Source organism: Heteronotia binoei, chromosome 6 (assembly GCF_032191835.1).
Source record: "Heteronotia binoei isolate CCM8104 ecotype False Entrance Well chromosome 6, APGP_CSIRO_Hbin_v1, whole genome shotgun sequence".
Lineage (NCBI taxonomy): Eukaryota > Metazoa > Chordata > Lepidosauria > Squamata > Gekkonidae > Heteronotia > Heteronotia binoei.
Window position 1 is genome coordinate 146,457,562 of NC_083228.1, and position 22,706 is coordinate 146,480,267.

Genomic DNA, 22,706 nt, shown 5'->3' on the forward strand with positions numbered 1-22,706 from the left:
TGACCCGGGTGCAAGGAGGCCCCTCCCAGTGGTCTGGGAAGAAAACAAAAGGTAAAGGTGGTCCCCCTGTGCAAACTCCAGCCGTTGCTTTCACGACGTTTTCTGGAACAAGCCTCCAAAGGCAGGAAGGTACATCCAGGCGGGCAGCCGCGTTGGTCTGAAGCAGTAGAACAAAGCAGGAGTCAATCGCACCTTTAAGACCAACGTAGTTTTATTCAGAACGTAAGCTCTCGTGTGCATGCACGCCTCTTCAGAGAGGAATGAGGTACAGGAAGCAGGACCACATCTAGCTGCTGGGGTTTGGAATGCCAAGTGGTACGAAGTTGAAAACCAAGAGCAGAATAGTCAAATTAACACATTCAGAAAACCTTTGGTCTGGGTGGCCTGAGCGTGGGAAACCATCAAACAGAAACATGTCAGAAGGTGGGAAATGGCTGTTGATTATTCTATTGCTCATAAACCTAAGCCAAAAAGAAGGCATTTCATATATATATATATATATATATATATATACTGCACCCGAAGCGGTGCAGCCCCACCGGCGAGAAGTTTGGACGAGCTGCAGCCGCGGGAGAGCAGAGGAGGGGCGGCAGGGGGCGCTGGAGCCCCCTTCCCAGCGCTGCTTCCCGGGGAGGGAAGAGAAGGGGAGGGGGGCGTGCATGTCCGGGCCTAGCCTTTGCAAACGGAGCCCGCCAGGAAGAGGTGTCCGCCCTGCTGCCGCCCGGGCCTCCTGCACCCCCCGCAGGTTGCAAAAGCAGCAGCCTCTCCCCGGGCGCCAGCAGGAGCCAGGCGGCCAGGGAAGGGGGGGGCCTTGCAGCGCCCAAGGGAGAAGAGGGGAGGAGCCCGGCAGAGGCCAGCAGCAGGCAGGACGACCCCCCGCCTTCCACCCCCCCCAAGAGCTCCCGGCAACAGCAGGCGGCGGAGGCGGGCGGGGCCCAGGGGCTTCTCCAACCTGCAGAGCCAGTGAGCCTCTCCTTCCAGGGGGGGGCGGGACTGGGAAGCAACCCTCCCACCTCCCCGACGACTTCTGTGGGGGGGGGCACTTGCTGTATCCGATAGGAATGGAGGAGAGACTGGAGCACCCGGGATGCTGCTGGCAAGGAGGGAGTATGAACCCCCCCTTCCCTGAGTCCTGCCCTCCATAAGCCTTTAAGGGGACCCCCTTTCCCTGAGTCCTGCCCTCCAGAAGCCTTTAAGGGCCCCCCCCTTCCCTGAGTCCTGCCCTCCAGAAGCCTTTAAGGGGACCCCCCTTCCCTGAGTCCTGCCCTCCATAAGCCTTTAAGGGGACCCCCCTTCCCTGAGTCCTGCCCTTCAGAAGCCTTTAAGGGCCCCCCCCTTCCCTGAGTCCTGCCCTCCAGAAGCCTTTAAGGGCCCCCCCTTTCCCTGAGTCCTGCCCTTCAGAAGCCTTTAAGGGCCCCCCCTTTCCCTGAGTCCTGCCCTCCAGAAGCCTTTAAGGGGACCCCCCTTCCCTGAGTCCTGCCCTCCAGAAGCCTTTAAGGGCCCCCCCTTTCCCTGAGTCCTGCCCTTCAGAAGCCTTTAAGGGCCCCCCCCTTCCCTGAGTCCTGCCCTCCAGAAGCCTTTAAGGGCCCCCCCTTTCCCTGAGTCCTGCCCTCCAGAAGCCTTTAAGGGGACCCCCCTTCCCTGAGTCCTGCCCTCCATAAGCCTTTAAGGGGACCCCCCTTCCCTGAGTCCTGCCCTCCAGAAGCCTTTAAGGGCCCCCCCTTTCCCTGAGTCCTGCCCTCCAGAAGCCTTTAAGGGCCCCCCCTTTCCCTGAGTCCTGCCCTCCAGAAGCCTTTAAGGGGACCCCCCTTCCCTGAGTCCTGCCCTTCAGAAGCCTTTAAGGGCCCCCCCTTTCCCTGAGTCCTGCCCTCCAGAAGCCTTTAAGGGGACCCCCCTTCCCTGAGTCCTGCCCTTCAGAAGCCTTTAAGGGCCCCCCCTTTCCCTGAGTCCTGCCCTCCAGAAGCCTTTAAGGGCCCCCCCTTTCCCTGAGTCCTGCCCTCCAGAAGCCTTTAAGGGGACCCCCCTTCCCTGAGTCCTGCCCTCCATAAGCCTTTAAGGGCCCCCCCTTTCCCTGAGTCCTGCCCTCCAGAAGCCTTTAAGGGGACCCCCCTTCCCTGAGTCCTGCCCTCCAGAAGCCTTTAAGGGCCCCCCCTTTCCCTGAGTCCTGCCCTTCAGAAGCCTTTAAGGGGACCCCCCTTCCCTGAGTCCTGCCCTTCAGAAGCCTTTAAGGGCCCCCCCTTTCCCTGAGTCCTGCCCTCCAGAAGCCTTTAAGGGCCCCCCCTTTCCCTGAGTCCTGCCCTCCAGAAGCCTTTAAGGGGACCCCCCTTCCCTGAGTCCTGCCCTCCATAAGCCTTTAAGGGCCCCCCCTTTCCCTGAGTCCTGCCCTCCAGAAGCCTTTAAGGGCCCCCCCCTTCCCTGAGTCCTGCCCTCCAGAAGCCTTTAAGGGGACCCCCCTTCCCTGAGTCCTGCCCTCCATAAGCCTTTAAGGGGACCCCCCTTCCCTGAGTCCTGCCCTTCAGAAGCCTTTAAGGGCCCCCCCCTTCCCTGAGTCCTGCCCTTCAGAAGCCTTTAAGGGCCCCCCCTTTCCCTGAGTCCTGCCCTCCAGAAGCCTTTAAGGGCCCCCCCTTTCCCTGAGTCCTGCCCTCCAGAAGCCTTTAAGGGGACCCCCCTTCCCTGAGTCCTGCCCTCCATAAGCCTTTAAGGGCCCCCCCTTTCCCTGAGTCCTGCCCTCCAGAAGCCTTTAAGGGCCCCCCCCTTCCCTGAGTCCTGCCCTCCAGAAGCCTTTAAGGGGACCCCCCTTCCCTGAGTCCTGCCCTCCATAAGCCTTTAAGGGGACCCCCCTTCCCTGAGTCCTGCCCTCCATAAGCCTTTAAGGGGACCCCCCTTCCCTGAGTCCTGGCCTCCAGAAGCCTTTAAGGGGCCCCCCCTTCCCTGAGTCCTGCCCTCCAGAAGCCTTTAAGGGGACCCCCCTTCCCTGAGTCCTGCCCTCCAGAAGCCTTTAAGGGGACTCCCCTTCCCTGAGTCCTGCCCTCCAGAAGCCTTTAAGGGGACCCCCCTTCCCTGAGTCCTGCCCTCCAGAAGCCTTTAAGGGGACCCCCCTTTCCTGAGTCCTGCCCTCCAGAAGCCTTTAAGGGGACCCCCCTTCCCTGAGTCCTGCCCTCCAGAAGCCTTTAAGGGGCCCCCCCTTCCCTGAGTCCTGCCCTCCAGAAGCCTTTAAGGGGACCCCCCTTTCCTGAGTCCTGCCCTCCAGAAGCCTTTAAGGGGACCCCCCTTCCCTGAGTCCTGCCCTCCAGAAGCCTTTAAGGGGACCCCCCTTCCCTGAGTCCTGCCCTCCAGAAGCCTTTAAGGGGACTCCCCTTCCCTGAGTCCTGCCCTCCAGAAGCCTTTAAGGGGACCCCCCTTCCCTGAGTCCTGCCCTCTGGAAGCCTTTAAGGGGACTCCCCTTCCCTGAGTCCTGCCCTCCAGAAGCCTTTAAGGGGACTCCCCTTCCCTGAGTCCTGCCCTCCAGAAGCCTTTAAGGGGACCCCCCTTCCCTGAGTCCTGCCCTCTGGAAGCCTTTAAGGGGACTCCCCTTCCCTGAGTCCTGCCCTCCAGAAGCCTTTAAGGGGACTCCCCTTCCCTGAGTCCTGCCCTCCAGAAGCCTTTAAGGGGACCCCCCTTCCCTGAGTCCTGCCCTCCAGAAGCCTTTAAGGGGACTCCCCTTCCCTGAGTCCTGCCCTCCAGAAGCCTTTAAGGGCCCCCCCTTCCCTGAGTCCTGCCCTCCAGAAGGCTTTAAGGGGACTCCCCTTCCCTGAGTCCTGCCCTCCAGAAGCCTTTAAGGGGACCCCCCTTCCCTGAGTCCTGCCCTCCGGAAGCCTTTAAGGGGACCCCCCTTCCCTGAGTCCTGCCCTCCAGAAGCCTTTAAGGGGACCCCCCTTCCCTGAGTCCTGCCCTCCAGAAGCCTTTAAGGGGACCCCCCTTCCCTGAGTCCTGCCCTCCAGAAGCCTTTAAGGGGACTCCCCTTCCCTGAGTCCTGCCCTCCAGAAGCCTTTAAGGGCCCCCCCTTCCCTGAGTCCTGCCCTCCAGAAGGCTTTAAGGGGACTCCCCTTCCCTGAGTCCTGCCCTCCAGAAGCCTTTAAGGGGACCCCCCTTCCCTGAGTCCTGCCCTCCGGAAGCCTTTAAGGGGACCCCCCTTCCCTGAGTCCTGCCCTCCGGAAGCCTTTAAGGGGACCCCCCTTCCCTGAGTCCTGCCCTCCAGAAGCCTTTAAGGGGACCCCCCTTCCCTGAGTCCTGCCCTCCAGAAGGCTTTAAGGGGACCCCCCTTCCCTGAGTCCTGCCCTCCAGAAGCCTTTAAGGGGACCCCCCTTCCCTGAGTCCTGCCCTCCAGAAGCCTTTAAGGGGACCCCCCTTCCCTGAGTCCTGCCCTCCAGAAGCCTTTAAGGGGACTCCCCTTCCCTGAGTCCTGCCCTCCAGAAGGCTTTAAGGGGACCCCCCTTCCCTGAGTCCTGCCCTCCAGAAGCCTTTAAGGGGACCCCCCTTCCCTGAGTCCTGCCCTCCGGAAGCCTTTAAGGGGACCCCCCTTCCCTGAGTCCTGCCCTCCGGAAGCCTTTAAGGGGACCCCCCTTCCCTGAGTCCTGCCCTCCAGAAGCCTTTAAGGGGACCCCCCTTCCCTGAGTCCTGCCCTCCAGAAGCCTTTAAGGGGACCCCCCTTCCCTGAGTCCTGCTGGCTTGAATGACCCAATAGCGTGCTTGCCAGCGGGAACCCTGATCCTTGGCCCCTTGGCCCAGTGCTCCAGCCTGCCTCATGCTGCTCCTAATAAAGAGCTGGGGTTTCACTGCCGCCTTGCCTCCTCCGTGCCTTGAACCCCCTGCATTGCAGCTCCCCTGGGTGCAGAGCAGGCCTGGGAGGTGGAGGGGGTGGGGGTCCCCTGAGCTGGGGTTTTGGCTCCTGCTCAGTCTCTCCTGTTGTTCTTGTGTCTTTGATTTGGAACCTCCAGGTGGGGCCTGGAGTCTCCTGGGATACGTGATCTGCAGGCTACCTAGACCAGGTTGGAAGGCAGACTCCGCAACATTCTACCCCCCTGAAGACCAGGCTCCACCCTCAAAATGTCCAGGTATTTCCCAGCCTGCAGCTGGAAACCCTCGAGAACGCATTTATCATAATCTTAATCCTTATTTAAAACAGCCCTCTGCTCACGACCTGAGTTCGATTCTGACGGAAACTGGATTCAGGTAGCCGGCCTGAGGCTGACTCAGCCTTCCATCCTTCTGAAGTTGGTAAAATGAATCTCCAGCTTGCTGGGGGGAAAGTGTAAAAGACTGGGGAAGGCAATGGCAAACCACCCCATAGAAAGTCTGCCGTGAAAACGTCGTGAGAGCAATGTCACCCCAGAGTTGGAAATGACTGGTGCTTGCATAGGGGACCTTTCCTTTTCCTTTTTGAAAACAAAATAAAAATCTATTTATGAAAAGTTCAGCAGAAGGAAGGCTGAGGGAGAGACGATTAGAATCTGTCTATTTAAGAAGATGATCTTGGATTTATATCCCGCCCTGTCCTCTGAATCTCAGAGTCTCAGAGCGGCTCACAATCTCCTTTCCCTTCTTCCCTACAACAGACACCTTGTGAGGTGGGTGGGGCTGAGAGGGCTCTCACAGCAGCTACCCTTTCAAGGACAACTCTGAGGTAGCTATGATTAACCCAAACAGGAGTGGCTCTAGGGTGAAGAGCGCCCTAGGCAGGTCCCCCCCGGCGCAGCATTCCCCCGCCTACTGCAGCGCTCTGCTCGCCTGCCTCCGCCACGGTGACAGTGCTCCACTCCCTCCCTTTCCCCTGCTCGCCACAGCTAAAAGTAAGTTCTGCCAGCTTCGCAGCCTGCACCTGCGCGTTTTCTTAAGAGCAGGGAGAAGGGAGTGAGGGGAGCATCGCCACCATAGTGGTGGCAGCGGGCAAGTGCAGTGGCGGTGGGCCGGAGGGGACTAGCGGAGGTGGGGGGTGGGCGGAGGGAGGCAAACTAAGCACTTGCCTTCATCCATCCCCAAAATGCCTCCAGACACCTATTCACAGTTCCGGGGACCTCCTCAACATCCCTCTGTTCGGGCTCTGAAAATCGTCTCCTCCCAAGCGGTGATTTTCCTCTCCTCTTTCTGTTGTTTTATTCCAACCTTGTTTAACAGAAGCTTCAATCTGCCTTCGTCCTTCTGACACTTTAGGCTGGATGGGTCACCTGTCAATGCCCACCCTGCTGTGTGGACGGGGGTGGGGGGCTTGGGAAGGTGAAGAGAGGGGCTGTTCTGGGCCCTGCCTGGTTTGAACCCCAAACCAGAGCCATGGCTTGCAGCTAGTTATACCCCTTTGCCACTGAGCAGCAAATCAGCATACAACGTAATACAGATGCTTAATAGATGCAAGGACCAAACAGGAAGAATTAACTTTGTTTACGTGTTCACCATTTGTTTGATTTAATTCTGGGGGGGAACATAGAGAAGCAAATACATATATCAAAATTGGAGATTGATGTGCAAATGTAGCTTTCTTAATTGTGGAATGTTGAGAGTAATTAACTGAGCCCCTGTGGTTACATTTATCATGATAGCTAGTCCTGCAACTGCACTGAGAGTTTCCTTCTAGTTGAGAGCCATGAGGAGCTGGTTTTCAGCCTCCCCCAAAGACATGTTTACTGCAGATCTAACCAAGTGAACCCCACAGTGCAAACGGGGACCCCCGTGTCTTTTGAAACAGGTACTTTTGCCTAACCCTTCAGGTCTATTGAAGAGAAACAGACAATGGTTAAAGGGTCACCAGTCCCCCTGGTGCTTTTGGGGCTCCAGTTTCCCTTAAGAATTAGCCCCTCAGACAGATTGAACCAATGTAATGAGAGGCTAAGCTTGTAACATCCTTAAAGAGCCCAGCAGAGACAGTTAACTTTTCGAAAGAACAAAGCAGGCATATCTAAAACAGCTTGGTATGTCATTTAGCAATATTATACTAAACCGGGTCTCCAAACCACAGGGAGCACTTTAGTTTTGATCTACCAGGGCAATTCTGGTGTTTTAATAGATTTATTGAATTTTCAGGTGAAAGGGAATGGGGAAGGGAAATGGAAGGAAAGGGAAAAGGCTAGGGTACATGAATTAAAATTTTGTAGTGTTTCTACTTATACATTGTTCATTTCGTATCATCATCAGTATCAGTCATCTTATAATATTCTCTGCAAATACCTCTTATCATTCAGTAAGACAATAATTAACATCTCTTAAAGCTCCTACTAAGACAAGAATATAATTTTACACGGCAGTAGTTATCATAAATTACCTTATCTTATTTTGGAAGTTTATTTATTATAACGTAACCAGTTATATAGTGGTTTCCATAATTTCTTAGTTTCACAGAGATTGGCATCTCTCAGTCTGGCAGATAGTATGTCCATCTCTGCAAAGTCTAAAAGCTTAGATAATAACTCCTCTTTTCTTGGTATTTCGGGTAGTTTCCAGTATTTGGCATAGATTATTCTAGCTGCAGTCACTGTGTATATTAAGTGCTCCCTGTGGTTGGAGACCTGGTCTGTCTGGAATGATCTGGTAGTTGTGGCGGAATTTATTTTGGGTTGGTCCTCTTTATGATCTTAAACATACTCTTAAATATACTCTTAAATAAACAGTAGAATGTTTAATAAAAAAACTCTGGTTGAAATCTAATTTGTATTTTCAAGATCTTCTGTAGCAGATTGTGTACCATCTTCCAATAAGATTTGGTTCTGTCACATAACCACCATACATGGTAAAAAGTTCCAGTTGTATTCTTGCATTTCCAACACTTATTTGACATATTTTGCTACATTTTTGCTAATTTGTCTGGAGTTGTGCCATCTATAAAACCTTTTACAGATATTTTCTTTTAAGTTCATTGATCTGGTCATTTTTATATTACATTTCCACACTTTCTCCCAGGCTTCTAAGTCTATATTATGTCCCAAGTTTTGGGCCCACTTATTCATGCAATCTTTGAATATCTCATCTTGCATCTTTAACTTTAAAAGAAAATTATAAAATTAGTTATTTGCTTAGTTTCTTGTCCAAATACTATCTTATCGAAAGGCGATTGACCTTTGGTAAAGCCTATCATTTTATCTTTTGGAAATCTAGATTTGATTTGTAACTGTGTCCACCAGGCTAGTACAATCTCTTGTTGGCTTAATTCATCATCCATCTTTAATTCATCTATGTCAGAAAAAAAGGAGTCATATCTCCATATTTTTTGGAAGTCCAGCAGATTCCATTGCGTAAATGCTTCTACCAGGGCAATTCTCATTTGCTTTCCATGTGACATGTTACTGTCTCTGTATCTCTTTACAGTCAAGTGACAAAAGGCATCTTGACCCAGTCAGAGGTGACCCAAGACAAAGGGAGGGAGATGGAAGAGCAGGACCCAGAAGGAGCTGCAGCTGGCAAGACAGCAAGCAAAGGCCCCCCTCCCACCCAAGCTGGGAGTGGTGGTGAAGGCTGGGAAAGCCCCGTGCCAGAGACACCTTTTCAGGTCATGGAGAACTCAGAGGTGCATGGCCTACACTTCCGGCAGTTCCAGCACCGTGAGGCTGATGGGCCCCGAGAGGTTTGCAGCCGGCTCCATCAACTCTGCAGCCACTGGCTGAAGCCAGAGAGGAACTCCAAGAAGCAGATGGTGGACCTGGTGATCCTGGAGAGGTTCCTAGCCCTCCTGCCCCAGGAAATGCAGCGCTGGGTCAGGGAATGTGGGCCGGAGACCAGTTCCCAGGCGGTGGCCTTGGCCGAAGGCTTCCTCCTGAGTCAGGCCGAGGAGAAGAGGCAGGCAGAGCAGGTGAGGGGGTTTCCTCCAGCTGTGTCCAATTCAAACAATGATATCAGACCTCATCCTAAAGTTTCCCTGAGAGATATTTGCCCAAGTGTTAATCATCCAAATGGGAGATTTAGCAGCCTCCTTCAGCAGCCTCTTCTACTAGAGAATTTCTTCTCTCTCTCTAGATAGCTCACCGGGTCTGCTGATAGAAGAGCGCAGAGTCTGGGAGTGGGGCAGGATCCGTTGCTTGGTCTCTTCTCCGTTCCATCTCTTCCCCTTCTCACTCGCTTCTCTTTCAGATGTGGGGACTATCCTTGGAGAGAGAAGCTCCATTCCCTGAGGCAGAACGAGGTTCCTTGGAGGGAGGGCAGAGGGCGCAGGCCCAGGAGGGTGCCCAAGATGCCCTCTCTTGTGGTAAGGACTCTTTTTGCCTGTTTACACTTGGGGCACTCCCTGAATGTGATGGTTGGAGAGTGCAGGCCTGGAAAAGAATCCAGTGCTTCTTCACAGAACAGACAGCACTGAATGTCCACTGACTTATTCTTATTGAAGGGGATTAGACAAATTCATAGCAGGCAATTCCTCCCTTTAATGAACATAAGAACATAAGAGAAGCCATGTTGGATCAGGCCAGTGGCCCATCCAGTCCAACACTCTGTGTCACATAAGAACATAAGAGAAGCCCTGTTGGATCAGGCCAGTGGCCCCTCCAGTCCAACACTCTGTGTCACATAAGAACATAAGAGAAGCCCTGTTGGATCAGGCCAGTGGCCCATCCAGTCCAACACTCTGTGTCACATAAGAACATAAGAGAAGCCCTGTTGGATCAGGCCAGTGGCCCATCCAGTCCAACACTCTGTGTCACATAAGAGAAGCCCTGTTGGATCAGGCCAGTGGCCCATCCAGTCCAACACTCTGTGTCACATAAGAACATAAGAGAAGCCATGTTGGATCAGGCCAGTGGCCCATCCAGTCCAACACTCTGTGTCACATAAGAACATCAGAGAAGCCCTGTTGGATCAGGCCAGTGGCCCATCCAGTCCAACACTCTGTGTCACATAAGAACATAAGAGAAGCCCTGTTGGATCAGGCCAGTGACCCATCCATTCCAACAGTCTGTGTCACATAAGAACATAAGAGAAGCCCTGTTGGATCAGGCCAGTGACCCATCCATTCCAACAGTCTGTGTCACATAAGAACATAAGAGAAGCCCTGTTGGATCAGGCCAGTGGCCCATCCAATCCAACACTGTCCTACAGTGGCCAAAAAAACTAAGTGCCATTAGAGCATTCATGTCTCACCTTTCTTCCATAGGAGGAACTCAGGGTGGGTCCAAAAAGAAAATATCAGACAAACCTGGGCAGAGCTATTCATCCGGGTGAATAAAGGGAGCCTCTGCCTTCTGGGGCAGCACTGAATGCTGAAAACCAGTTCTTAAGGGCCAAATAACCATGCGGAAATTTAGCTTGTGGGCCCTCTCTTATAGGGGCACCTGGCAGGCCACTGTAGGAAGTAGGGTGCTGCAGGAGCAATCACCAGCTGTGGCCGCAAACCCCAGGAGATTCGGGGAGGGTCTTGGAGTGAAGTTTGGCTTGGAAGTTACCCTAGATTCTCCTGAAGTGCTCAAGCGAAGTCTGGGTTTGGGGCTGAACATGATGGTGACGTTTCATGTGACATCATTTCCACCCCCAGTCCAGACTGAAGGGCCCACTGCCAGCTGGCAGGAGAAGGGGACTCCTGGGCGTTTGGTCTGATCCAGCAGGGATGCTGCGACCTTTGGAACTCCAGAGTTCACAGGGAACATCTCAGGTCCCCCAGAAGCCTGAAATATGTTAGCAGGATTTATCACCCCCTGAGGCTCATGGGTGCTTCTCTTTTGTCTCTCCCAGAATTTCATAAAAAGGGTGAAAGAATGTGTGGGACACAGTGAGAGGGCTTCTAGTGTCCTGGCCCCACTGATGGGCCTCCTGATGGCACCTGGTTTTTTTTGGCCCTTGTGTGACACAGAGCGTGTTGAACTGGATGGGCTGTTGGCGTGATCCAACGTGGCTTCTCTTATGCTCTTATGAGTACTTCTCTTTGGCCTTTCCCAGAATTTAGTAAAAAGGGTGAAAGGTTGTGTGGAGTGTACATGGGGCAAGGTTTCCAACTGCTGGGAAGGGAGTGTGTGAAGTGAGGAACGAACAGGCAAATGGAATAGGAAGTCACAACAAACACCCTTCCTCCTTTCTCTTCCTAACAGGCAGTGGAGAGATGCTGTTGAGTCATTCCAGAGGTGTGGAAACATCTGCTTTACCTCCAGTCCAGGTAGGGGGAATGAGCAGGGGACAGCCTGGGTTCCCCCCTCCTTTCTCAGGGGGGCTTTTGCTCCTGCAGTTTCTAGAGTGGTCCAGGTGAGAGAGGCTCTGAATACCACTCCCTCGACCTTTGCCAAGACATACATCCTGTTCCATCCCAGACTGTTCCCTTCCAGAGTGCAGTCTCTGCTTGGCATGATCTCTGATGAGGGAATCTGCTTTTTCTTGCAGTGCCCCTTTTCCTTTGAGGAGGTGTCCATCTGTTTCACCCCAGCAGAATGGGACCTACTTGATCCGGGCCAGAAAACTCTCTACAGGGAAGTCATGCGGGAGAACTATCGGAGCGTCATCTCTCTGGGTAAGGAGGATCTCCCACAAGTGCCAGAGGTGTGAATTGCTACCCCTGGGAAGATGCATGAATCAAACTGTTGAACAGCAATGCATCAAGCTGTGGTTGCAGAGTTTAGCAGAATAACTTGTCGCTTCCATAACATGCAGGCTCCCAGCAGTAGGTTTTATAGGCCCTTCCTAACAAGCCCTTGTCAGCAGACAGCTGCTTGGGAGTCCTGCTGCAGTGACTGCAGGCTTTCGCCAGGAAGGAGCTGGCAGTGGGCCAGGAGACGTGCACTCTGCCTCCTTGCTTGCAGCTCCCATCTAAGCTTTTGTCTCAGATACTCAAAGGGTGCAGGTAAGCCTGGTGGACTGGTCTTAGAATCTGCATCCCAGGCAATCTGGACCTGGCATTACAAGCCTTGGTATATCTTGGCTCAAGCTGAGTCAACTGAAGTCTCAGTGGCCCAGGAAGGGAGATCCCTTTGCCGGCTTTTGACGGGGTACCGTTGATACCGGCCCTGAAGGTCAAGAGCCCGGGAGTGCTCCCGGAGTCCTCTCTGACTATGGAGACCCAGGTTGCAGCCCCTATCAAATCCACCTTCTTCCATCTGCAGCTGGTACGGCAGTTGGCCCCTTTTTTGGAGCGTAGCAACTTAGCAATGGTGATCCATGCCCACGGTAACCTCAAGAATAGACTACTGTAATGCCCTTGATATGGGGCTGCCCTTGACTCTGATCCAGAAATTGCAGCTAGTGCAGAACGCTGCAGCGTGGTTGTTAATGGGGCTCCCTCAACAGGAGCACATTCAACCACTGCTGAAAGAGCCGCACTGGCTGCCTATCAGGTTCCAAATCTGTTTCAAGGTGCTGGTATTGACCTTTTAAGCCCTATATTGTCGGGGGCCTGTTTGTGTATGGGACCGCTTTTCCCTAAATGTTCCCCAGGGAGCATTGTGTTCGGGAGTTCAAAATCTCCTCTCCATCCCCAGACCAGACTGAACTCTGCAAGGGCCGGGGCCTTCTCGGTGGTAGTGCCGGTGACGTGGAACACCCGCCCGGAGGCCGTAAGGGCCCTGCAGGATCTTTCCCATTTCCGCAGGGCCTGCAAAACAGAATTATTTCAGTTGGCCTATAATGTCTTGATGGGAGAGGGCTGCCCCTTCAACAGAGGCTGAGGAATTGGAGACCACAAGAAGTACCACTGTCAGCTAAAAGTCGCAATGAAAGAACTAGATTGCCTGCTGAAGAAAGTTCTGATCCCGCCTATCTAATTTCTTCTGAGTAGCACCACAATGTTGTTTTAAATGATTTTAATATTGTCTAAGTTTAATGATTTTGGAATTGTAATTTCTGGTTAATTGTTAGCTGCCCTGAGTCCGCTTGTGGAGAGGAAGGAAGCCTGTTCCACTGTAGAACTGCTCTTAATTGTCAGGAAGTTCTTCCTAATTTTGAGTGGAAACTCTTCTGATTTAATTTCAACCCACTGGTTTGGGTCCTACCTTCCGGGGCCGCAGAAAACAATTATTCACTATCCTCTATATGACACCCCTTCACATACTTGACAATAGCTATTGTATCACTTAATCATCTCCTCTCTAGACTAAACATAGCCAGATCCTTCAGCCTTCCTCATAGGCCTTGGTCTCCAGACCCCTCACCATTGTAGAATCATGGAGCTGGAAGGGGCCAAACAGTCAACAGCCCTTGTTCAATGCAGGATCAGCCTAGAGCATGCCTGACAAGTGTTTGTCCAGCCACTGCTTAAAGACTGCCACTGAGGGGGCGTTCACCACCTCCCTAGGTAGCCAGTTCCACTGTTGAACAACTCTTACTGTAAAAAAGTTTCCCCTTATATCCAGCAGGTACATTCCTACCCTCCATTTGAACCCATTATTACGAGTCCTCTCTTCTGCTGCCAAGAGAAACTGCTCCCCACCTTCCTCTATGTGACAGCCCTTGAAATACTTAAAGAGAACAATCATGTCTCCCCTCAACCTCCTCTTCTCCAGACTGAAGATTCCCAAGTCCTTTCTTAATCACTTGAGCCTCACCTGCTGCATCAGGGCTGGGTGGTGGCTCTGGATCAGTTGGTGGTGGTGAGTCTTGGTCAGCCTGCAGCTCATCAGCCTCTTTCCTGCTTCTGCTGACTCAGGGCCAACCATGCGTGACTCCCCTTCTCCTGAGGAGTCTTCCTTCCCTGAGGACTTCATACTGAGCTCAGGCTGGCCAAGAACTGGGATGCTCAGAAAGACTCTGGAAGGGGCTAGTTCCTGATTTCTCTTTTCATAACATTTACAACACACCCATTGCTTTCGATAGAATTACAAACATCCCATTTAACTGTGATTTGGAAATGATCTTGTCAAGACCCCAAGCCTGGGTTGCCAGTCTTGTTAACTGAACATCACCCAGTTAAGTGGGTTCACACTGGTAAGGCAGACCCTTTTATAATATAGAAAGATTGATGAAGGATTTGAAAACAAGACATTACTAAAGAATGCAATTTCTACAGCTCAGGAACAGAAAACCATGGAAAGCTCACTGTTCTGTCTTATACATGAAATACCTGGTATTAGATAGTACTTCTTGTTACAGCATAAGTATTCCATCTGTAGCCCAAGGTATTCTACAAAAAAATTTCATCACAGTGAAGCAAGAAAATATCAAAGCATACTAGAATAGCATGAGCATAAAGCTTGCATGGCTTCTCTCTGGTCTCTACTAGTTTTATACTTTCTGTCCCTGCAGAGTCAGGTGATCCAAGAAATCCAATCAGCGTCCTCCCTGATGGAATTATCCGGAGGCTGTCAGAACACTCCCAATCCCCCCTCCCTCCTAGTTACACAATGGGATACACAAAGGGTCTCACAATTAACCAATTACCACAGTCTTGAGTCTGGCCCTGAAAATAATAAGGATGTTAGTGACAGGGAGAGTCAAATCATTAACACCTGCAGGTCAGACCAGGCCACAAAATTCACGTAAATCCTGTGCTGAGATTGTAGGCTATGGTCTTGACTGTGGGTCCATCCTTCCAGTAGAATTTGTACTATTGAATTTCTTCCCATCCTCATAAAATAATGCGCTCTCTCTCTCCCCCTCCCTTTCTCCCTTCCCCCGCCAAAGAAGAAGGGATAAGAGAGACTTTTATGGAGAAAGACAATGATTTCACATCTGAAGAAAGGCTGGAAAGTTTCTCAAGGGGATCCCAAGAACATACTTCCTTCCCAACTCAGCGGGCTGAGAGTGAGTATCCTTCACGGTTCTGTCAAGGGAACAGGCAAGGAGTAGCCATGGGTTTTTTTTTTATTCAGTTCTGAACAACATCTGGTTTGGTACAATCATGCAGCCTGCTGGGTAAGGAGGCAGAAAGGGAGGCCTTCATGGAACTGGGATTTAGAAGGATATGGCCTGTCCGGAAGAGGTCAGTTTTAGCAAAACCAGTCATTGCTGTGAACATGCTCATCATTTAAATAAACCTTATTTGAATAATACCACAGAGGTGGACTGAGGGACTGCTGCACAGAATCTGACAACAGAGCCCTCTGCTGAAAGGCTGGTGTTGGCTGACAGCCGAACTGAGTCTGGAGTTGGGATGTTAATTGGCATGACAAGCTCAGCGATGGCTCTTGAGGGGATGAGGTATTCTTAAATACTAGACATTCTGGAGAAAGGTGGGAGGAGGTTAAGATCAGGGAAGCTGGAAGAAACTGAAGAGCCATCAGTCACAAAGAAGTTTTTGGACATTACCTGCCCTCCCAGGTGTTAATGGGAGCTCTCTCTTTATTCCTGCAGAGGATGATCAGAGAAACGAGGAGGGTGGGGAACTTCTCCAGCACTTGCCAGATCAAGATCAAGACTTGAAAGAAAACAAAAGATATCGAAGCAGACCTAAGAGAAAGGAAGGCAGCTGTAAGGTTGAGAAGAGGAAAGAAAAAAGGATTAATGTACATTTTCCAAAGCAGAGAATAATTAAGGCATGTACATCCAGTCAGTATAGAAAGTACTTCAAAAATAGATCACAGCTCCTTGTGCACCAAAGAGGACACAAAGGCAAGAAACCTTCTGAATATTCAGAGTGTGGAAAGAGATTCAGTCACAGTGGCACTCTTCAACAGCATCAAAGAACCCACACTGGGGAGAAACGTTTTGAATGCTCAGAGTGTGGAAAGAGATACAGTCACAGAGGCACTCTTCGACACCATCTAAGAACCCATACAGGGGAGAAACCTTTTGAATGTTCAGAGTGTGGGAAGAGATTCAGTCAGAGTGGCCAGCTTAAACAGCATCAGAGAACGCACACAGGGGAGAAACCTTTTGAATGCTCAGAATGTGGAAAGAAATTCAGTGACCGTGGCAGTCTTCGACTCCATCTAAGAACCCACACAGGGGAGAAACCTTTTGAATGCTCAGAATGTGGAAAGAGATTCAGTGGCCGTGGCAATCTTCGACACCATCTAAGAACCCACACAGGGGAGAAACCTTTTGAATGTTCAGAGTGTGGAAAGAGATTCTGTCGGAGTGGCCATCTTCAACTGCATCAGAGAACCCACACAGGAGAGAAACCTTTTGAATGTTCAGAGTGTGGGAAGAGATTCAGTCGGATTGGCCATCTTCAACTGCATCAGAGAACCCACACAGGGGAGAAACCTTTTGAATGCTCAGAATGTGGAAAGAAATTCAGTTACCGTAACAGTCTTCGATACCATCTAAGAACCCACACAGGGGAGAAACCTTTTGAATGTTTAGAGTGTGGGACGAGATTCAGTCTGAGTGGCACTCTTCAACTGCATCAAAGAACTCACACAGGGGAAAAACCTTTTGAATGTTTTGAGTGTGGAAAGAGATTCAGTCAGAGTGCCCCTCTTCGGCAGCATCAAAGAACTCACACAGGAGAGAAACCGTTTGAATGCTCAGAATGTGGAAAGAAATTCAGTGACCATGGCAGTTTTCGACACCATCTAAGAACCCACACAGGGGAGAAACCTTTTGAATGTTCAGAGTGTGGGAAGAGATTCAGTCAGAGTGGCCAGCTTAAACAGCATCAGAGAACCCACACAGGGGAGAAACCTTTTGAATGCTCAGAATGTGGAAAAAAATTCAGTGTCCGTGTTAGTCTTCGACGCCATCTAAGAACCCACATAGGGGAGAAACTTTTTGAATGTTCAGAGTATGGGAAGAAATTCAGTCGGGATTGGCCATCTTCAACTTCATCAGAGAACCCACACGGGAGAAACCTTTTGAATGCTCAGAATGTGGAAAGAAATTCAGTGACCATGGCAGTCTTCGACACCATCTAAGAACCCACACAGGGGAGAAACCTTTTGAATGCTCAGAGTGTGGAAAGAGATTCAGTGACCATGGCAATCTTCGACACCATCTAAGAACCCACACAGGGGAGAAACCTTTTGAATCCTCAGAGTGTGGAAAGAGATTCAGTGACCATGGCAATCTTCGACACCATCTAAGAACCCACACAGGGGAGAAACCTTTTGAATGTTTAGAGTGTGGGAAGAGATTCAGTCAGAGTGGCCATCTTCAACTGCATCAGAGAACCCACACAGTGGAGAAACCTTTTGAATGCTTAGAATGTGGAAAGAAATTCAGTGACCATAGCAGTCTTCGACACCATCTAAGAACCCACATAGGGGAGAAACCTTTTGAATCCTCAGAGTGTGGAAAGAGATTCAGTCACAGCACCCATCTTCAGCTACATCAGAGAACCCACACAGGGTAGAAACCTTTTGAATGCTCAGAGTGTGGAAAGAAATTCAGTCAGAGTAGCCATCTTCAGTTGCATCAGAGAGCCTACACAGGAGAGAAACCTTTTGCATGCTCAGAGTGTGGAAAGAGATTCAGTCAAAGTGCATCTCTTCAACTGCATCAGAGATCACACACAGGGGAGAAACTTTTTGAATGCTCAGAGTGTAGAAAGGGATTCAGTTACAGTGGCCATTTTCGAAAGCATCAGAGAACACACACAGGGGAGAAACCTTTTGAATGTTCAGAATGTGGAAAGAGATTCAGTTAGAGTGGCCATCTTCAACTACATCAGAGAGCCCACACAGGAGAGAAGCCTTTTGAATTCTCCGAGTGTGGAAAGAGATTCAGTAACAATAGCACTCTTCAACTGCATCAGAGAACCAACACGGGGAAAACCTTTTGCATGCTCAGAGTGTGGAAAGAGATTCAGTCAGAGTGGCACTCTTCACCAGCACTGGAGAACTCACGCAGGGGAGAAACCTTTTGGGTGCTCAGAGTGTGGAAAGAGATTCAGTTGAAGTGCGTCTCATCATCTACATCAGAGAACCCACACAGGGGGAAAACCTTGAATGCTCAGAATGTGGAAAGAGATTCAGTTGGCATCGATATCTTCAACAAATCAGACCCCCAGGCAACTGGCTGTCATCTGCTTTCTTCTCCCTCTCTCTTGCTTCCTTCTGTATCACAGCTTGCTTTGCAAGGCTTGCTCAATTGCACAGGAACTACAGAGCAAAACCTCTTTTTTCCATTGGCTGAGGCTCCTCCCTTGGGGAGGAAAAAGGGAGAGTTAGGGCTGCCTTTGCCAGACTGGCTCAATCGCAGTAGAGCTACAGAGCCAAGTCTCTCTTCCTTCTATTGGCTCAGGGTCTTCCCCCTCCTGGTCTCCTGGGGAAGGAAGGAAAGAGCCAGAGCTTCCTTTGCCCAGTTCTCTGGATCCCATGGAAGAAATGCAGAGAAAGCACCTTTAAGACCATTAAGTGCTAATGTTTTAAGCATGTTTTATTGGGGGCGTGGCATCGTAAGCCAAGGAGATGGATGCTTGAAAACGAAGATCCATCCCGTATAAACCTACTCGCCTGGCTTTATTTTTTTCTTTAATTAGTATGGGAACAGCTGACGGACAAAAATCCAGATCAAAAAAATCCTAAAGGTTCCGTCAAGGATTATTTCCCAAAAGGGCCCCAGGACTAAGGCCTTGAGAGCATCATCTATTTCTGCAGGCAAAATGGAGTCGCGAGGCGGGAAAAACACACCGGACGACCTAGCGTCTTTCAGATCCGAGGTAATGGAAGCTTTGAAGAATTTAGAACAGAATATGACTGATAAAATTTCTGCTATGATCTAACCACTCTCTGCCCGAATTACCACAGTCTCTTTTTTGGATCAGCCTTTTACTACACTTGAAATACAGGAGACTATTACGTCTTTGCAATCCAATAAGGAACCTGGCCGGGATGGCTTTATTCCAGAATTTTATAATTTTTTAAACATTTTGTTAGCTTCCATCTTGGCTGACTCATGTAATCAGTTTGTGCATTCTGGTAATTTTCAGGACACATGGTCGCAGGCAAAAATTATTGTCCTTCCAAAGAAAGGTAAATATTTGTTAGAGCCTAGTTCTTATAGACCTATTTCGCTCCTTAGCTGCGATTATAAGATCTTCACGGAAGCCCTGGTCTCTAGATTGAACACCTTCATAGGGAATTACATTCATCCTGACCAATCTGGATTTATTCCGAATCGTGAACTGATGGACAATACTAGAAAGGTCTTTAATATTATTCAATACTGCAGGAAATTTAATATCGAGTCTTCTTTTATTTTGTATATAGATTTCGAGAAAGCCTTTGATTGAGTTGAAGTTCCTTATTACTTTATTGGAAAAAATGGATTTTGGTCCGAACTTTATTAAGATTATCTGCTCTTTATAAATCCCCTTCTGCTATTATTACTGTTAATAATTTAGATTCAGATGAATTTCAGCTTTCCAGAGGCACAAGGCAGTGGTGCCCCCTATCTCCTTTGCTTTTTGCGATTGCGAATGAACCCTTAGCTAATGCTATCCGTAATACTCCCACTATAGTAGGCATTCCCATCGAAAAGCAATCCATTAAACCAGGGTTGGCCAATGGTAGCTCTCCAGATGATTTTTGCCTACAACTCCCATCAGCCCCAGCCATTGACCATGCTGGCTGGAACTGATGGGAGTTGTAGGGAAAAAACATCTGGAGAGCTACCGTTGGCCACCCCTAATCTAATTCATTAAATATTCAATTGCAAACTCAAATTTTTTTTGTTTCGTTGGTACTTGGTACCAAAGAGGCTGCGTCATACCAGGCCAAACCAATCCCCCGTGTGTTGGAAGGATTGTGGCAGAGAGGACACATTCATCCATTGTTGGTGGACTTGCCGAGTGGTGAAAACTTTTTGGTCCGAGATCTTGAAAAAAATCAAAGACATCACAGGCTATAGTTTATCCTTAAGATTGGAACATATATTGTTAGGCTGCTGGAAAAGGTATTTCTATCACAGCTTTTAGCAAATCCTTGATATCTTTTTTACTTGCGGCAGCTAATATGGTGCTAGCACAGTCAGGGAGATCGCCTAATTCCCCTTCTGTAAAAGTCTGGCATGCAAAAATTTGGGAGGTATATGCAATGGACATGATAGCAGATAGTTAGAGTTGTGTAACGGATTCTGAAAGTAACAATTCTCCACTCTATAAATGGCTCCCCTTTCGTGAATTTTCTTTTGGCCATTCGGACTCTGTGCGATCTTACATACCCTGTAGATACTTTGACATTATTAATCTAATGTAATCTGGATGAGGCAACATTGAGCATAGTTTCTTTAATGTACTCGACTGCCAAGTATGAGTTCATTATATGCTGAGGGGGGGTGTTATTAGTATTATTTGGTTTTGTATATTATTATTATTTCAATGTTTTTTTTTCATTTCTGGATTATGGACTAGAGATATATCTATGGAATACGTTGTATTTGCTTTTATTACTTTCAATAAAAAGTGTTGATTTTTTTTTAAAAGCATGTTTTATTTTAATATTGTTTTCCTTAAAAAATTCTTTAATAGTGTTTTTGTCCTTTATAAAGTTTATATCTCTTCTGCCTAATCTTAAATAGGTACTGACATGGCCTGGCCCGACAAGGTCCCATTTATGTCATAACAAATGAGTTTGACACCCCTGGCTTAGCCCATCAGAAGAGCTCTTCTAGAAAGCTTGAATGTACACAGAAATTTTGCGATAAGCCAGGAAGAAACGTTCGAAATGCTCAGACTATGGCAGGAGCTTTAGCCATGTCAGAAGCCCTCAAATATATCCCACAATCCCACATGCTGTTAAAGGGACACCATACTTTCCCCCTCCAGGCAGTTGGCAACCCTAGATTAACTGTTTCTTTATGAATCAGAAAACTCCAGTAAGGAAAAGTCGGAGCTCATTAAAGAGATTATTATTTGTTGCAGATAAATCGGAGTTTGTGAATTCAGCAACTCCAGTTGGGGCAAAATGTCACTTTTGAAGTGTGTGCGCACCCTTAAGCTGCTACCTGTCGGGTTCTGTACAGTGGTCACCAATGAACACTTCTTCATTAAGTAAGGACGTTTATTAAGCGATTAACCAGCTGCAGCACACATGATACTTTTTGCTGAAACTGAGGCGTCAGTTTCCACAGTTATAGGTTAGGGTCCCTCCGTTATACATTCAAAGAGCAAAGCGCCGAAATCTGCCAATAGCTTTCCCCTCCATCCCCCACCAACAGCCCAAGCCCCCGTTGTAACAGAGAAACGAAAGCATACGTTCTCTGGGAATGAGATAACAGACATTGGTCTTGGTGCCTCCTATTCTCACTTGGCCACCCAATGAGAAGGGAGCACTCCCTGGAGAAGATCCTGATGCTGGGAAAGACAGAAGGCCAAAGAAGAAGGGGACGGCAAAAGAGGAGTTGGCTGGACAGCGTTACTGATGTAACTAACACGAATCTGAGCAGACTTTGGAGGATGGTGGAAGACAGGAGGGCCTGGCGTGACTTGGTCCAGGGGGTCGCAAAGAGTCGGACTTGACTGTGCGACTGAACAACAACCAGATTCCCAGGGTGGACCCAGTTACATTTAAGGTATAGACATAACAGGCAGATAAAAGCTGAGCAGGACCCTGAAAGGTTACATGGAGTCATTTGCTAGACTAGCAGTTAAAAACATGGCAAGAGCACTCTTGACACTACCTGGAATAAAATGTCGTTGGGTGTCCAGATGCCCATGGACTCGAGCACTGTTACGCAGTATGTTGGTCTTCCCTCAAAATCAATTCAGAAACTCCAGTTGTGGCAAAATGCCACAGCTCAGCTATTATGGGAGCTGGATGGAGCACGGATAGCAGGGGTGGGGAACGTCAGGCCCGAGGGCTGTTTATGGCCCTTGAGATCACTTGGTCTGGCCCTCGGGGATTGCTGGGCCGAGCCAAGCCACGTGTAGCCTCCCTGGGATCTGGCTGGCCGGCGAGGATCGCTGCAGGGCCTTGAAAAGTAACTGTCACAGTTCAGGTAAGTTTCCCCGTTTCTTTACTTCCATTTCTTTCAATTTCTTCCCCCCATTTCTTTGTTTTCTTTAATTCCCCCTTCCCCCCTTTCTTTATTTCCCTTTCTTTCAATTTCTTCCCCCCATTTCTTTGTTTCCTTTAATTCCCCATTCCCCCCTTTCTATATTTCCCTTTCTTTCAATTTCTTCCCCACATTTCTTTATTTCCCTTTAAGTGTGTGACCTAATATGCTAATATTAGGAAATGTGGTCTAATATAACATGCTAATATAATATGCTAATATTAGGAAATGTGGTCTAATATTCTTCCCCACATTTCTTTATTTCCCTTTAAGTGTGTGACCTAATATGCTAATATTAGGAAATGTGGTCTAATAGAACAGGTGACGGAATGGAAGTTTCTGGGAATTACCATGAAACAGGATCTAACATGGGGAGCAAATACTTTAGCTCTAGAGAAAAAGGCCCAGCAACGACTATACTACTTAAGACTCTTAAGATCACTACAACTGTCAGGGAGTCTGCTGGTTGCCTTTTATCGTAGTTCCATTGAGAGCATTTTATCTTATTGCCTCTGCGTGTGGTTTGGGAGCTGCACGGAAGCAGAGAGAAGGGGGCTCCAAAGAGTGACGAGAAGAGCACAAAAGATTTGTGGATGTTCTCTCCCCTCATTGGTGGATCTGTATAATATGGGATGTAAAAGGAAGATACAAATGATCCTAAGGGACCCTTCACATCTGGGCCATTTGCTATTTGAGTTCTTACCGTCAGGTAGACGATATAGAGTGCTGAAGGCTAGGACAAACAGATTTAAGGACAGTTTCTATCCAAGTGCTGTGGTTAGGTTAAATGCAGGGTTATGAATGACTATTTGTTTTAGATGTATTTAAATGGTTTAAATGGTTTAAATGGTTTTAGATGTATTTAAATAGTTTATGAATATGTGTGTTTGATGTGTTGGTATGTC

The 22,706-nt window shown here is 49.1% G+C and overlaps 1 protein-coding gene across 1 annotated transcript; it reads left to right on the forward strand.

The window, feature by feature from the left end:
• Nucleotides 1-238: 238 nt before the first annotated feature.
• On the forward strand, nt 239-16,562 carry LOC132574403 (zinc finger protein 436-like; the record flags this gene model as incomplete). Its single annotated transcript, XM_060242766.1, has 7 exons — nt 239-315; nt 8,332-8,812; nt 9,091-9,205; nt 11,034-11,098; nt 11,320-11,446; nt 14,551-14,667; nt 15,217-16,562. Coding segments are annotated over exons 1-7 (2,328 nt in total), but the record flags the coding sequence as incomplete, so codon positions are not given.
• Nucleotides 16,563-22,706: the final 6,144 nt, after the last annotated feature.